The 13,410-nt window shown below is 45.4% G+C and overlaps 1 protein-coding gene across 1 annotated transcript; it reads left to right on the forward strand.

The window, feature by feature from the left end:
* Positions 1 to 4,143: 4,143 nt before the first annotated feature.
* BAMBI (BMP and activin membrane bound inhibitor) lies at positions 4,144 to 11,938 on the forward strand. The gene is made up of 3 exons (XM_077491046.1): positions 4,144 to 4,433; positions 9,435 to 9,722; positions 11,164 to 11,938. Exons 1-3 carry the CDS (start codon positions 4,367 to 4,369, stop codon positions 11,580 to 11,582), a joined length of 774 nt encoding a protein of 257 aa, XP_077347172.1. The 5' UTR covers positions 4,144 to 4,366; the 3' UTR covers positions 11,583 to 11,938.
* The last annotated feature ends 1,472 nt before the right edge of the window (positions 11,939 to 13,410 follow it).

Raw genomic sequence — 13,410 nt, forward strand, 5'->3', positions numbered from 1 at the left:
TGGGATGAGGGGTGCAGTGTATGGGATGAGGGGTGCTGTGTATGAGATGAGGGGTGCTGTGTATGGGATGAGGGGTGCTGTGTATGAGATGAGGGGTGCTGTGTATGAGATGAGGGGTGCTGTGTATGGGATGAGGGGTGCTGTGTATGAGATGAGGGGTGCAGTGTATGGGATGAGGGGTGCTGTGTATGGGATGAGGGGTGCAGTGTATGGGATGAGGGGGGCTATGTATGAGATGAGGGGTGCAGTGTATGGGATGAGGGGTGCTGTGTATGAGATGAGGGGTGCTGTGTATGGGATGAGGGGTGCTGTGTATGAGATGAGGGGTGCTGTGTATGGGATGAGGGGTGCTGTGTATGGGATGAGGGGTGCTGTGTATGGAATGAGGGGTGGACTGTGTGGAATGAGGGGTGCACTGTATGGGATGAGGGGTGCAGTGTATGGGATGAGGGGTGCTGTGTATGAGATGAGGGGTGCTGTGTATGGGATGAGGGGTGCAGTGTATGGGATGAGGGGTGCAGTGTATGGGATGAGGGGTGCTGTGTATGAGATGAGGGGTGCTGTGTATGGGATGAGGGGTGCAGTGTATGGGATGAGGGGTGCTGTGTATGAGATGAGGGGTGCTGTGTATGGGATGAGGGGTGCAGTGTATGGGATGAGGGGTGCTGTGTATGGGATGAGGGGTGCTGTGTATGGGATGAGGGGTGCTGTGTATGGGATGAGGGGTGCTGTGTATGGGATGAGGGGTGCTGTGTATGAGATGAGGGGTGCTGTGTATGGGATGAGGGGTGCAGTGTATGGGATGAGGGGTGCTGTGTATGGGATGAGGGGTGCTGTGTATGGGATGAGGGGTGCTGTGTATGGGATGAGGGGTGCTGTGTATGAGATGAGGGGTGCTGTGTATGGGATGAGGGGTGCAGTGTATGGGATGAGGGGTGCTGTGTATGAGATGAGGGGTGCTGTGTATGGGATGAGGGGTGCTGTGTATGAGATGAGGGGTGCTGTGTATGAGATGAGGGGTGCTGTGTATGGGATGAGGGGTGCTGTGTATGGGATGAGGGGTGCTGTGTATGAGATGAGGGGTGCTGTGTATGAGATGAGGGGTGCTGTGTATGGGATGAGGGGTGCTGTGTATGAGATGAGGGGTGCTGTGTATGAAATGAGGGGTGCAGTGTATGGGATGAGGGGTGCTGTGTATGGGATGAGGGGTTCTGTGTATGGGATGAGGGGTGCTGTGTATGGGATGAGGGGTGCTGTGTATGAGATGAGGGGTGCTGTGTATGGGATGAGGGGTGCTGTGTATGGGATGAGGGGTGCTGTGTATGAGATGAGGGGTGCTGTGTATGAGATGAGGGGTGCTGTGTATGGGATGAGGGGTGCTGTGTATGAGATGAGGGGTGCTGTGTATGAAATGAGGGGTGCTGTGTATGGGATGAGGGGTGCTGTGTATGAGATGAGGGGTGCTGTGTATGGGATGAGGGGTGCTGTGTATGAGATGAGGGGTGCTGTGTATGGGATGAGGGGTGCTGTGTATGGGATGAGGGGTGCTGTGTATGAGATGAGGGGTGCTGTGTATGGGATGAGGGGTGCTGTGTATGGGATGAGGGGTGCTGTGTATGAGATGAGGGGTGCTGTGTATGGGATGAGGGGTGCTGTGTATGAGATGAGGGGTGCTGTGTATGGGATGAGGGGTGCTGTGTATAGGATGAGGGGTGCTGTGTATGGGATGAGGGGTGCAGTGTATGGGATGAGGGGTGCTGTGTATGGGATGAGGGGTGCTGTGTATGGGATGAGGGGTGCTGTGTATGAAATGAGGGGTGCTGTGTATGGGATGAGGGGTGCTGTGTATGAGATGAGGGGTGCTGTGTATGGGATGAGGGGTGCAGTGTATGGGATGAGGGGTGCTGTGTATGGGATGAGGGGTGCTGTGTATGGGATGAGGGGTGCTGTGTATGAGATGAGGGGTGCTGTGTATGGGATGAGGGGTGCTGTGTATGGGATGAGGGGTGCTGTGTATGAGATGAGGGGTGCTGTGTATGAGATGAGGGGTGCTGTGTATGGGATGAGGGGTGCTGTGTATGAGATGAGGGGTGCTGTGTATGAAATGAGGGGTGCTGTGTATGGGATGAGGGGTGCTGTGTATGAGATGAGGGGTGCTGTGTATGGGATGAGGGGTGCTGTGTATGAGATGAGGGGTGCTGTGTATGGGATGAGGGGTGCTGTGTATGGGATGAGGGGTGCTGTGTATGAGATGAGGGGTGCTGTGTATGGGATGAGGGGTGCTGTGTATGGGATGAGGGGTGCTGTGTATGAGATGAGGGGTGCTGTGTATGGGATGAGGGGTGCTGTGTATGAGATGAGGGGTGCTGTGTATGGGATGAGGGGTGCTGTGTATAGGATGAGGGGTGCTGTGTATGGGATGAGGGGTGCTGTGTATGGGATGAGGGGTGCTGTGTATGGGATGAGGGGTGCTGTGTATGGGATGAGGGGTGCTGTGTATGAAATGAGGGGTGCTGTGTATGGGATGAGGGGTGCTGTGTATGAGATGAGGGGTGCTGTGTATGGGATGAGGGGTGCAGTGTATGGGATGAGGGGTGCTGTGTATGGGATGAGGGGTGCTGTGTATGGGATGAGGGGTGCAGTGTATGGGATGAGGGGTGCTGTGTATGGGATGAGGGGTGCTGTGTATGGGATGAGGGGTGCTGTGTATGAGATGAGGGGTGCTGTGTATGAAATGAGGGGTGCTGTGTATGGGATGAGGGGTGCTGTGTATGAGATGAGGGGTGCTGTGTATGGGATGAGGGGTGCTGTGTATGAGATGAGGGGTGTTGTGTATGGGATGAGGGGTGCTGTGTATGAGATGAGGGGTGTTGTGTATGGGATGAGGGGTGCTGTGTATGGGATGAGGGGTGCTGTGTATGGGATGAGGGGTGCAGTGTATGGGATGAGGGGTGCTGTGTATGGGATGAGGGGTGCTGTGTATGGGATGAGGGGTGCAGTGTATGGGATGAGGGGTGCTGTGTATGAGATGAGGGGTGCTGTGTATGAAATGAGGGGTGCTGTGTATGGGATGAGGGGTGCTGTGTATGAGATGAGGGGTGCTGTGTATGAAATGAGGGGTGCAGTGTATGGGATGAGGGGTGCTGTGTATGAGATGAGGGGTGCTGTGTATGGGATGAGGGGTGCTGTGTATGAGATGAGGGGTGCTGTGTATGAAATGAGGGGTGCTGTGTATGGGATGAGGGGTGCTGTGTATGAGATGAGGGGTGCTGTGTATGAGATGAGGGGTGCTGTGTATGGGATGAGGGGTGCTGTGTATGAAATGAGGGGTGCTGTGTATGGGATGAGGGGTGCTGTGTATGAGATGAGGGGTGCTGTGTATGGGATGAGGGGTGCAGTGTATGGGATGAGGGGTGCTGTGTATGAGATGAGGGGTGCTGTGTATGGGATGAGGGGTGCTGTGTATGAGATGAGGGGTGCTGTGTATGGGATGAGGGGTGCTGTGTATGAGATGAGGGGTGCTGTGTATGGGATGAGGGGTGCTGTGTATGGGATGAGGGGTGCTGTGTATGAGATGAGGGGTGCTGTGTATGAGATGAGGGGTGCTGTGTATGGGATGAGGGGTGCTGTGTATGGGATGAGGGGTGCTGTGTATGAGATGAGGGGTGTTGTGTATGGGATGAGGGGTGCTGTGTATGGGATGAGGGGTGCTGTGTATGGGATGAGGGGTGCTGTGTATGAGATGAGGGGTGCTGTGTATGGGATGAGGGGTGCTGTGTATGGGATGAGGGGTGCTGTGTATGAAATGAGGGGTGCTGTGTATGGGATGAGGGGTGCTGTGTATGAGATGAGGGGTGCTGTGTATGGGATGAGGGCGCACTGTATGGGATGAGGATCTCAGACTTCCAATGTTCATATTACTGTTGCAGGTTAAAAAACATGAAATTTAGGAAGACAGTTTACTCTCAGCCCCTCCCACAGCAGCTCCGCCCCGCCCCGCCCTCGCCACCTCCCATTTTGTGATTAACAGCTGGACAGTCCAGCCAAGCTGTTTGCCCAGCGCGTCTGGGCGTGGCTCACCAGCCCAGCCGCCAACGAGGGGCGGAGTAGGCGTGTCTCGGCGCGTGCACCGTTTTTATGCAGAGCTCCGGCCGCAGAGAGCTCAGTGTGTTGCATGGCTGGCTCGGCGCTCGGATTGTATCGGGCGGATTATCGGTGATCGGAGGGCTCGGCGGTGTTTGCACTGGACACGGTTGCTTGTGGTTCCCGGATCCCGCATGTCCTGTGGCTTGGATGGTGACAATTTCCTGGAGCAGCCCGTGGTGAAAGACGTTCAGCGGAGCCGGGGAGAGCAGGGGGCTTGTCAATGGATCGGCTAATCTCCATCTGGCTACAACTAGAGCTCTGCGCTATGGCCGTCCTCCTTACTAAAGGTGAGTCACCGGAGTGAGGGCACTACAAGTACCAGCATGCCCGGCCACACTGCACTCCTCTATAGGGGGTCTACTGATCATCACTGCATCCTCCATAGACACAGAGGCTCCATAGAGACACATCAATGATACTTTGTATTCTATCCTCCATAGACACACATAATGATACTTTGTATTCTAAATAGTTTTAAAAGATCCCAACCAGAGCTGAGCGCTGCTAAAGGAGAATGTGAGAAGTGCGCTGCCGACACCAGAGGGCGCTCTGTCCATGGGGGGCACAGCCTGCTCTGATGAATGAAATGCTGATCCTCTATACTACATCGTGTAATGTATGGACATTGGGCTTTAAAGCAGTTTGAAACCTTTTATTATAGTGCAGCTTACCGATTCTTAAATATGATGGCTGTATTAGGTGGGTGGGGGTTTCCTTTTTATTTTCTCCTAGTGATCTGGCCAGTTTGTTTTATTTCAAAAGATCAAGCTGTCTTAAAAATGTAGCAGCTACAGGATTGAGACAAACCCATTTACCCATGGCAGGGGTGCTTACACTGATCAGCTTTTTTTTATATGTAAAGACTCCCAAAATATAGGGGGGGGGGGTACTGCTACAACCCCCCCCCCCCCCCAAACCTGTTGTGCTGCTGTGCTCATTCATCCAGAGTATTGGCACTCAAATACTGGTGTGTTACTGGCCCAATCACCAGGTGAAAAAAAATTAAAACGAATGCAGCCACCACATGACCGAATACATTTTCGGTTTTGCTATAAAGATACTGCAGAGCATCCTGCTGCTCTACATTTTTATTGCCTGGCCTACCCTGATCAGAGGAAAATCACTTATTTATTGCCAAAATGTCCTGCAGATATATATAAAACATTTTTTATTTTTTTTTTTTAATTCTTTGACTGTTATTCAATGTACTCTGCTACAGCTTATAACTGCCCTGGCCAGTACCAGAGTTGCCAGTCCAGGCAGGAGGGTAACCATTGATGTGGTGCAGTCTATGATCATTCCTAATTGCCCTTGTGACCAGATTTTGAGTTGCAGTTTTTCCCTTTCCAGGTGTGAGGGGTTAGTATTGATGCTGTTTAGTCTCCTAGAACTTGCTGCTCTTCTAGACCGAACCTGAGTGCCAATCTAAGCATGGGGTGGGCTCCTAGAACTTGTGTCTGGTCCTGGTCAGATGTGCCAGTAGAATTCATTGCATTAGTGTACCCACCTGCTTGGATCTCTGGTTCTGGCCAGAAGGGCAGTTATAGGATTGTCTGTTCAGACATGAGGGTAATCATTAATGCAATGGAGTCTATCAGAACATTTTAATAGTCCTTCTGGCTAGTGGAAGAGTTGGCAGTGCAGACCTGAGCCTGACAATTGATGAGATGCAGTTAACAGGGTCTTATCTCTGCCATTCTGGCCAGAACCAAGCTAGCCAGATTGCCCAACTAGGCTTGAGGCTAATTATTAATCAGTTATGAAGGCTACTGGAGCATAAAACTGCCCTTTGGCCAATTCCAAAATTGTAAGTCTTCCAATCATGAGGGTCATTATAATACATTGGAGCTTCTAATTGCCCTTGCTAGACATCCAGCACAGGCATGGGAGTAACCCAATGTTTTGGAGGTTACATGAGCTTATTGCCTTTGCCAGGGTTGCTAGACGTCCACTATGAGGATAATGTTTTTTTGCGGTTACTTGAGCTTACAATTGCCCTTACTATTGCCAGGGTCACTAGACATCCAGGCATGAGTGCAACCCAACATTTTGGAAGTGAGCATGTAAGTGCCCTTCTGGCCATTGCCAAAGTTTTCAAATCTCCAGACCATGCGAGATGGTAACTATTGTAGTGTAAGTTGCTTACATTTAGAATGGACCTTCTGGCCATTGCCAGAGTTGTTAAACCTCCAGTCCAGGCACAAGAGTAACTTCATATTGTAGTGGAGGCTCCTAGAGCTTATAATTAACTCTGCCACAAGCCAGAAAGGCATCCGACTACCAGTCCAGGCACGACCTGGGTAACTAATGATGTAGTGGAGGCTCTAGGAGTTTATAATTACTCCTCTGGCCATTGCCTGAGCTAGCGTACTACCAGCCCTGGCATTAGGGTAACTAATGCTATTTTGTTTCTGGTGGTAACATGGTTGTGTGGTGGGAGACTTACAAAAGTCCAGTCATTTCTTTCCCTTAGGTAAAGGGGGAGGTGTGCCGGCCTCAAATCCCAGGTCTTGTTGCTTTAGAGCTTATCCTCCTGGCTCAATCCAAGGGGAAGCAGATCCGGCGGTGACTAGGACTGATGTGAGGTCTGAGATACTGAAACTATGTGCCTGATAATGATATAATTAGAGGCTCGCATAACTTCTGGCTGCTGTTGACTTCAAAAGCTTTTGAACAGCCGAGAGGGGGGTGAAAAAAAAACCTCAGCGTCTCCTGTAGCCATCTTTGACTGGAACCAGGCATTTTTGGTTAATAGCTACATAACATTATAAAGAGATGGGGGGGGAGCCGGAGAACAGACACGGCATTGTTCGCTCTTCTCGGTGTTCCACTACCCTTTTTAGCCTTTTACAAAACATTGTAAGAAACTTTATACACAAACAGACAACATATACATCTTGGAGGTACAGGAGGGCTGCAAAGACTCAACTACAGCCCCCCTCCCCTCATCCGTCAACCTGTCACTGATAAACTTGCTTTATATCAGACACTGTTTAAAAAAAAAAAAAACGCATTTTTACAAATATATTCTATTTTTTTGTTTTTTTTTCTAGCAAAATGGTAGAACTGTAACTGCAGTTTTGTTAAAAATAAATAAAAAAATAAATAAAAATTGGCTCGTTGTAGACTGTTTTATCCTACTCAAAAAAAAAAAAAAACAAAAATAAAAAAACACCCAAACAAATCTACAACTTTTTTTTTTTGATTAGGATAAAAGCTGACTTCCCCCTGGAGCACTTTGGCCTTTTGAAAGCCTGAGGGAGATCTGGTCAGTGCTAATGCAATGCCTTCTGTTACCCAGGCGATCCTGTCATTTGGCTTCCATTAACTAAGCTATTAAAGCAAGGGAGCCAGAGCTCGGTGCACAGAGGTGAAATGTGATCTCAAGGTGGGCCGCGCTGTAATAACATCTAGGCCTGCCCGTGCATTGTAAGCACTCTCTTGCTTTCTAGATAAGGCTGTTATGCTGAATCTTGGAGACGGCTAAACAATCAAACGAAAGCATTTTACTTCTGCAGGATCTAAACACATGTGCAGGCTTATTTAGTAAAAAAAGGGGCAAATGCTGACAAGTGTGCAAGTAAAGTCTGTAGAACACTTCTGTTAGAACAAATTTAATTGCTGATTGGTTGGCATAGGCTACTTTGCCCATTTGCCTTGCAAATACTTCATAAAATGTACACCATATTGAGAAAATCTAATATATTTAACACCTCCTTCAACTTTGGCTTAATGTCATTTGTTTAGTTTGAACCAATTTAGCCTAAAGATATTTACTTTTTCCTTTAAAACCTTATTTCGGACATCCCCCCCCCCCCCCCATTTTTTTTTTTCTTAGCCTTCTATGTGTAAATAGTACTTTCAGGGGACTTTTTTTTTTTATTTTTTTTTTTTTTTTTGTGTTCCAGATTTTGAAGCCTTTTGATATTTCTCAGTTGCTTCGTTAATGTTTGTGCTTTTATTTATTTTTTCTTCCATTTGCACGAAAAACAAACCTGGTGAGCTTTGAAATGTGGCATTCTTGCAATATGGAAGCTGTTAATTAAAGCCTTTATGCCTTAGAACATGAATTTGTGTTCACATCAGATTTCAGGGGCCTGCTGAGGGGAGTTTTTTTTTTTTTTTTTTTTTTTTAATGAAGGGAACCTTTTTATCGTTTCCTTTTTTAGCTTTTTTTTTTCACCCCCCCCTATATATTTTTATTTTTCTCTCTAACCCCCCACGCTTCCTTCCCTCCTTTTTTTTTTTTTTTTTTTTTTTTTTTTTTTTTTTTATAACCACACTGCTGATCGCGTGCAAGTCAGGGGCAGAGAAGCCCGTGTTGTAGTTTTGACCAACTTTTATGGCTTTCCATGTCAGCTGAAAGGAATTGACTTTGGCAAACACACCAGGAATTGTAAAGTGCACAATTCCAGGGTTTTTCTTTTTTTGCAATATACCTTTTTGACTGAAGACTTTTGTGAAATGTATCTCATGACAGCTAGTACAGAGGTCACATAACGCACTGGCCTGGGCTGATGACCATTGTGCTGAATGCAACTGAGGCTGGTCATACATTATATTGTTTTGGTAAATCTAAAATTGTACAATCTAAAGTCAAACCTAAACTTTCAATTTGTATGCAATGGGGAAGGCTCTTGCACCACAAAGTTGAAGGTAAATCTAAAGGAAATTTAATAAGAAAATTTTATAATGTATGGCCAACTTAATTGTCATGAAACCATTTATTTTCAGCTAATATATTGAACCAGTCTTGAGTATATAGGTAGTTTAATACCAAAAGCAATATTTGTCACTGTCTTTGCTGTGACGCACAAGGTATAAGCCATTGCTTAATGGGGTTAATAGTCTGTAGGCTTAAAGCATGCCTAAAGTAATTGCAATTTAACACTCATGAGCATGCATATTCTTATTTACAATTAACAGAGGGTTGTTGTGTGGGTAAGTTATTTTGTAAGATGTAGCAGCATGTCATGGTGTACCCTTTTTGCTGTTTAGGTCCCATTGGGGTATATTATAGTTTTTTGTCTCGAGACAACAGGAAGAGTGATACAATCTGACAGTTATCTCAAAGTGTCACCATGAAAATATTTCCCTGTAGTCATGTTCCAGTGACAGCTTAAAAACAAACAAAACTTTATTTTTCATACATGTCTTTCTAAAAACCTGTTGGTTTTTTTAACCTTTGGCCATTGCAAACAGTTTTACACATTTTATTCAGCTTTTTATGTGTAGGTTGCATTTTGCTAAATTGTGTTTTTTTTTTTTTTTTTTTTTTTTTCTTCCAGGTGAAATTAGATGCTACTGTGACGCCCCGCACTGTGTTGCAACTGGATACATGTGCAAGTCGGAATTAAATGCCTGCTTTTCCAGGTTGCTTGACCCGCAGAACATCAATTCACCACTCACACATGGCTGCTTGGACTCTATAGCAAACACAGCAGATGTGTGCAAGGCCAAAAGCTCTGAGAACAAGAGTGGGGCATCTATACCCAAGCTGGAGTGCTGTCATGAAGATATGTGCAACTACAGAGGCCTGCACGACGTACTTTCTCATCCTAAGAGTGAAACATCAGGTATAGCATGCAATTATTATTTTTTTTTTTTACATATATAATTTTTTTCTCCCTGTTTCCTTGATGTATAGGCCAATGGCTGCCAAGACCCTGTGTGTCTGGTATTGATTTTGTTGTTAATGTAATTAGAGATACCAGTGGGAAAAGAATGGTTAGAGTTAAAGATGTATTTCTAGCTTTGATGTCTGTCTGAGCCTTTGGCTCCTGTCTGGCTTTTAGTGCCCGTTAGCAGGCATTTCTTCCCAGCCTTGCGAAGAATGTTCCATTATTTGTGTGGACGCTGCACTTCTCGAGGTTTTATCTTTTGCCTCTTGCAAACAAAGCTTGTCTGCAAAAGCACAGGGCATGCTAACCTGCAGGTATCTGCAAACAAACCGCTGTGCACGGCATAAAGGTTCGTCACGGCAATTGACCTTTTGAAACATTTTAATTGTTTAACTCTAGTGGAAATTGATTTTATTTCCCTTTTTGGTGTTTAATGTTTGAGGAATGGGTTGGTTTTATGTAGCAAAGTAAAAATTTTTTTTTTTTGTCTGCTGCTTGAAAAATGGGTTCTTCATTACTAGTCCATTCCTAAAAATTCTAATTGCAGAGTGGCATGCAAGAAATCTTTGCAGTTCCTTAGCTCAGAATGGGTTAAAACAAAGTACCAGCAAAATGTCCGGCCAGCTAGCATTTTGTGGGGGATTTCTGCAATGGCAGCTCTTGGGTATTGCTCATTTACAGGTGTCTGAGAATAAGAATGTTAACCTTTTTAGAGGGACTACGGTCTTCCAGAAGAATAAAAAATGTATGTTATTGCTCTTCCTACACTGGGTATTGGTAATGGCATGTCAAAAATTGCAATCCTTAACCAAACTGGTACTCTTGAATGGCTGGCGGCCGCCATGTTGGCTACTGGCCTCTGAAGCTTCAAGCTTTTCTCTGCCTGTAATTTGTGCAGCTGGCTACCCAGCATGCACAGCCCAATCTCACACATGGCTGTTTACAATATGCAGGGCAACGGAGGATGCCTGTTGAAAACATGAATGAAGTGCGTCACAGCGGTGGGAGTTTTTACTAAAGACTTATGCCAAAAATTTTAATTTTTCAAATATTTTAGACGGGTAATGGCTAATAAGGACCTGGTGGTTTGGTAGGGTGAAGCTCCACTTTTAAGTGTGTAGCTGGTGCCTTTTCCTCTGCTGGTAGTGAATGTTTTATAGGTTTGCCTAGATCTGTTATGCATGTGTGGTGGGGTGTTTTATTTATATTTTTCTTCCCTCCCTTTCATGTCAGTTTAAACTGTCCATCACAAATATGGACCAATATTATGATGTTTAGGACTGCTAAAGGTCTTAAACGGATGTCATGTACAGTGCACTTTAGGCCCAATTAACAAAACGGCTATCTTAAATTTTCTTTTTGTTTTGTATACTGATTATCTTTCATTCTTTTGCAGGTTCTGGTAGCAGGTATCAACATGAAAGCACAAGAAACCTTATCACAAAGGTCCAGGAGCTTAATTCCTCCAAGGAACTGTGGTTCAGAGCAGCAGTCATTGCTGTCCCTATAGCCGGTGGACTTATATTGGTGCTTCTTATAATGCTTGCACTCCGTATGCTCCGCAGTGAGAACAAGAGACTACAAGATCAGAGGCAGCAGATGCTGTCCAGACTACACTACAGTTTTCATGGGCACCACTCGAAGAAAGGACAAGTAGCCAAGTTAGACTTGGAGTGCATGGTGCCCGTGACCGGGCATGAAAACTGTTGCTTGACCTGTGATAAAATGAGGCATACAGACCTCAGCAATGACAAAATAATTTCCCTGGTTCACTGGGGGATGTACAGTGGACATGGCAAGCTGGAGTTTGTATGACCACGTTGGACATCTTGGTCCAGTAGAAGCACTTTATCTTTGAACACAAACTGTTATCCTAAGAGGAGGAAGTTGGAATTTTCTGCACAGCAGGATGCTTGATGTTTCTAGTGGAAGGTTCCAAAGGATATCTTATTTGCACAGATCGAAGAGTTTGGGGGGGGGGGGGGGGACTCTTTTGTACGATGTGGTTTTATTGATGAGATGCCAGATGTAGAAGAGTTGTACACACTGTCACCAAGGTTTTCTAACTTTTTAGGGAGCCAATATTGGTAATTGAAATAAACTGTACACAATGTACACATTTCTATATGTTTAATGTAAAGAATTTTTAAATATATATTTTGTCTGAAACAGTTTTTGGTTTTGTGTGTTTTTGGCCCTCCATCAGTTTACAGCCGTGTTGAGCAGAGTATGGATTTTCCAGGGTGCAATTTATATTTATTTTTATATCTTGACTTGATGCCGTATGCTTAGTTTCTCACCAGCAAGTAGATCTAGGGTATAAGCTGGGGATTCAAGCTCTGGAAAAGGCAGAAAGCCCTATAAGTTTGCCAGGGATGAGAATGCTAAAAGCCTATTCACAAATCAAGTGCAGTTGCCATGGATACAATTAAAAAAAATATATTATAAATTGGAGAGATATATAAATGTAAAATATTTTTTTGTACTAGTTACATCGTTTACAAGGATTGTAGAGTTCTTCCTTTAAAAATCTGTGGTGACTTGTGTATGGGGGTGGGGGGGGGGGGGTAGCCCTGCAAGCAGCATCTTTGGGGTGTTGCGGGAGCGATGAAATCAATGGCCAGTGCTTCGGTACCTGTGCTTTAACACTTTTTATTTTTTTGTTAGTGGCTTGAAAGTGACACTAAAACTGGCAGCTCTTTACCAGAGGCCCACCCCAGTGTAAAAGTGCCCTTCGGTTGGAGCTAGCTCCCCTATATAACAATGTACTTTTTGCAAAAACCGCTTACCTCACTCTCTTCATGGCTGTTCAAAAACACTTATCCATTACTTCTGTCTTACTTCCTGGTCAGACTTTAGTTCATGACACAGGAAGGAGTTGACCAGCTTATCTCATTAGCACACCCAGTGTTCCATCAGAATAGGTAACAGATGTGACATTCCATCAACTGAGTATGTGTCCTCCGGTACCAGATTTTCTAATCTGACAGAACACCTGCAGTCAGACAGCAGACCTCTTACTACACCCAGCTAGGTCTTCAATTTTAACAGTAATTTTAGCACTAAAGTGAGCATATAGAAATAGTATGTTTGCATGTTTAATTTTGAAAGCCTAAAGGTTTAGCTCATGAGCAGTGCGAGGGTGTACCAACTTGACCTCCACCACCTTCCTACTGCTGGCGTACAGCTTCTTCAAAATGTAACCATAAAAAAATCGCAGATTGATATACTAAATTTATATACAATTGCTTTATTGCTAAAATTACTGTTAAATTCAAGGTGTAAGATTTCCGCTGACACCTTTTTTCTGACTGCAGGTGTTCTGTCAGATTAGAAAATCTGGTAGCGGCATATGCATGTGTAGATGACGGCAAATGACTTCCGTTACCTAATCTGACCGGTTGCCAATTTTTGACAACACGTCTGCATCATTTAACCTCAGCTGGTCAACTCCTTCCTGTGTGACCTAAAGTCTGTCCAGGAAGTAAGGCAGAAGTGTTTTTAAAAAGCCATGAGAGGTAAGCATGTGTAGAATAAATGGAAAGCTGTTTTATTTCTGCCAAAGTACATTAACGCTATATTGGTACATAGGGGCACTGGAATGTATAAGTGAACAAAGGTGAACTTTGCCTTAAGTGCATGA

The sequence above is a fragment of the Lithobates pipiens genome, unplaced genomic scaffold, assembly GCF_037356315.1.
Source record: "Lithobates pipiens isolate NorthernLeopardFrog02 unplaced genomic scaffold, aLitPip1_a1.2 Scaffold_19, whole genome shotgun sequence".
Taxonomy (NCBI): Eukaryota; Metazoa; Chordata; class Amphibia; order Anura; family Ranidae; genus Lithobates; species Lithobates pipiens.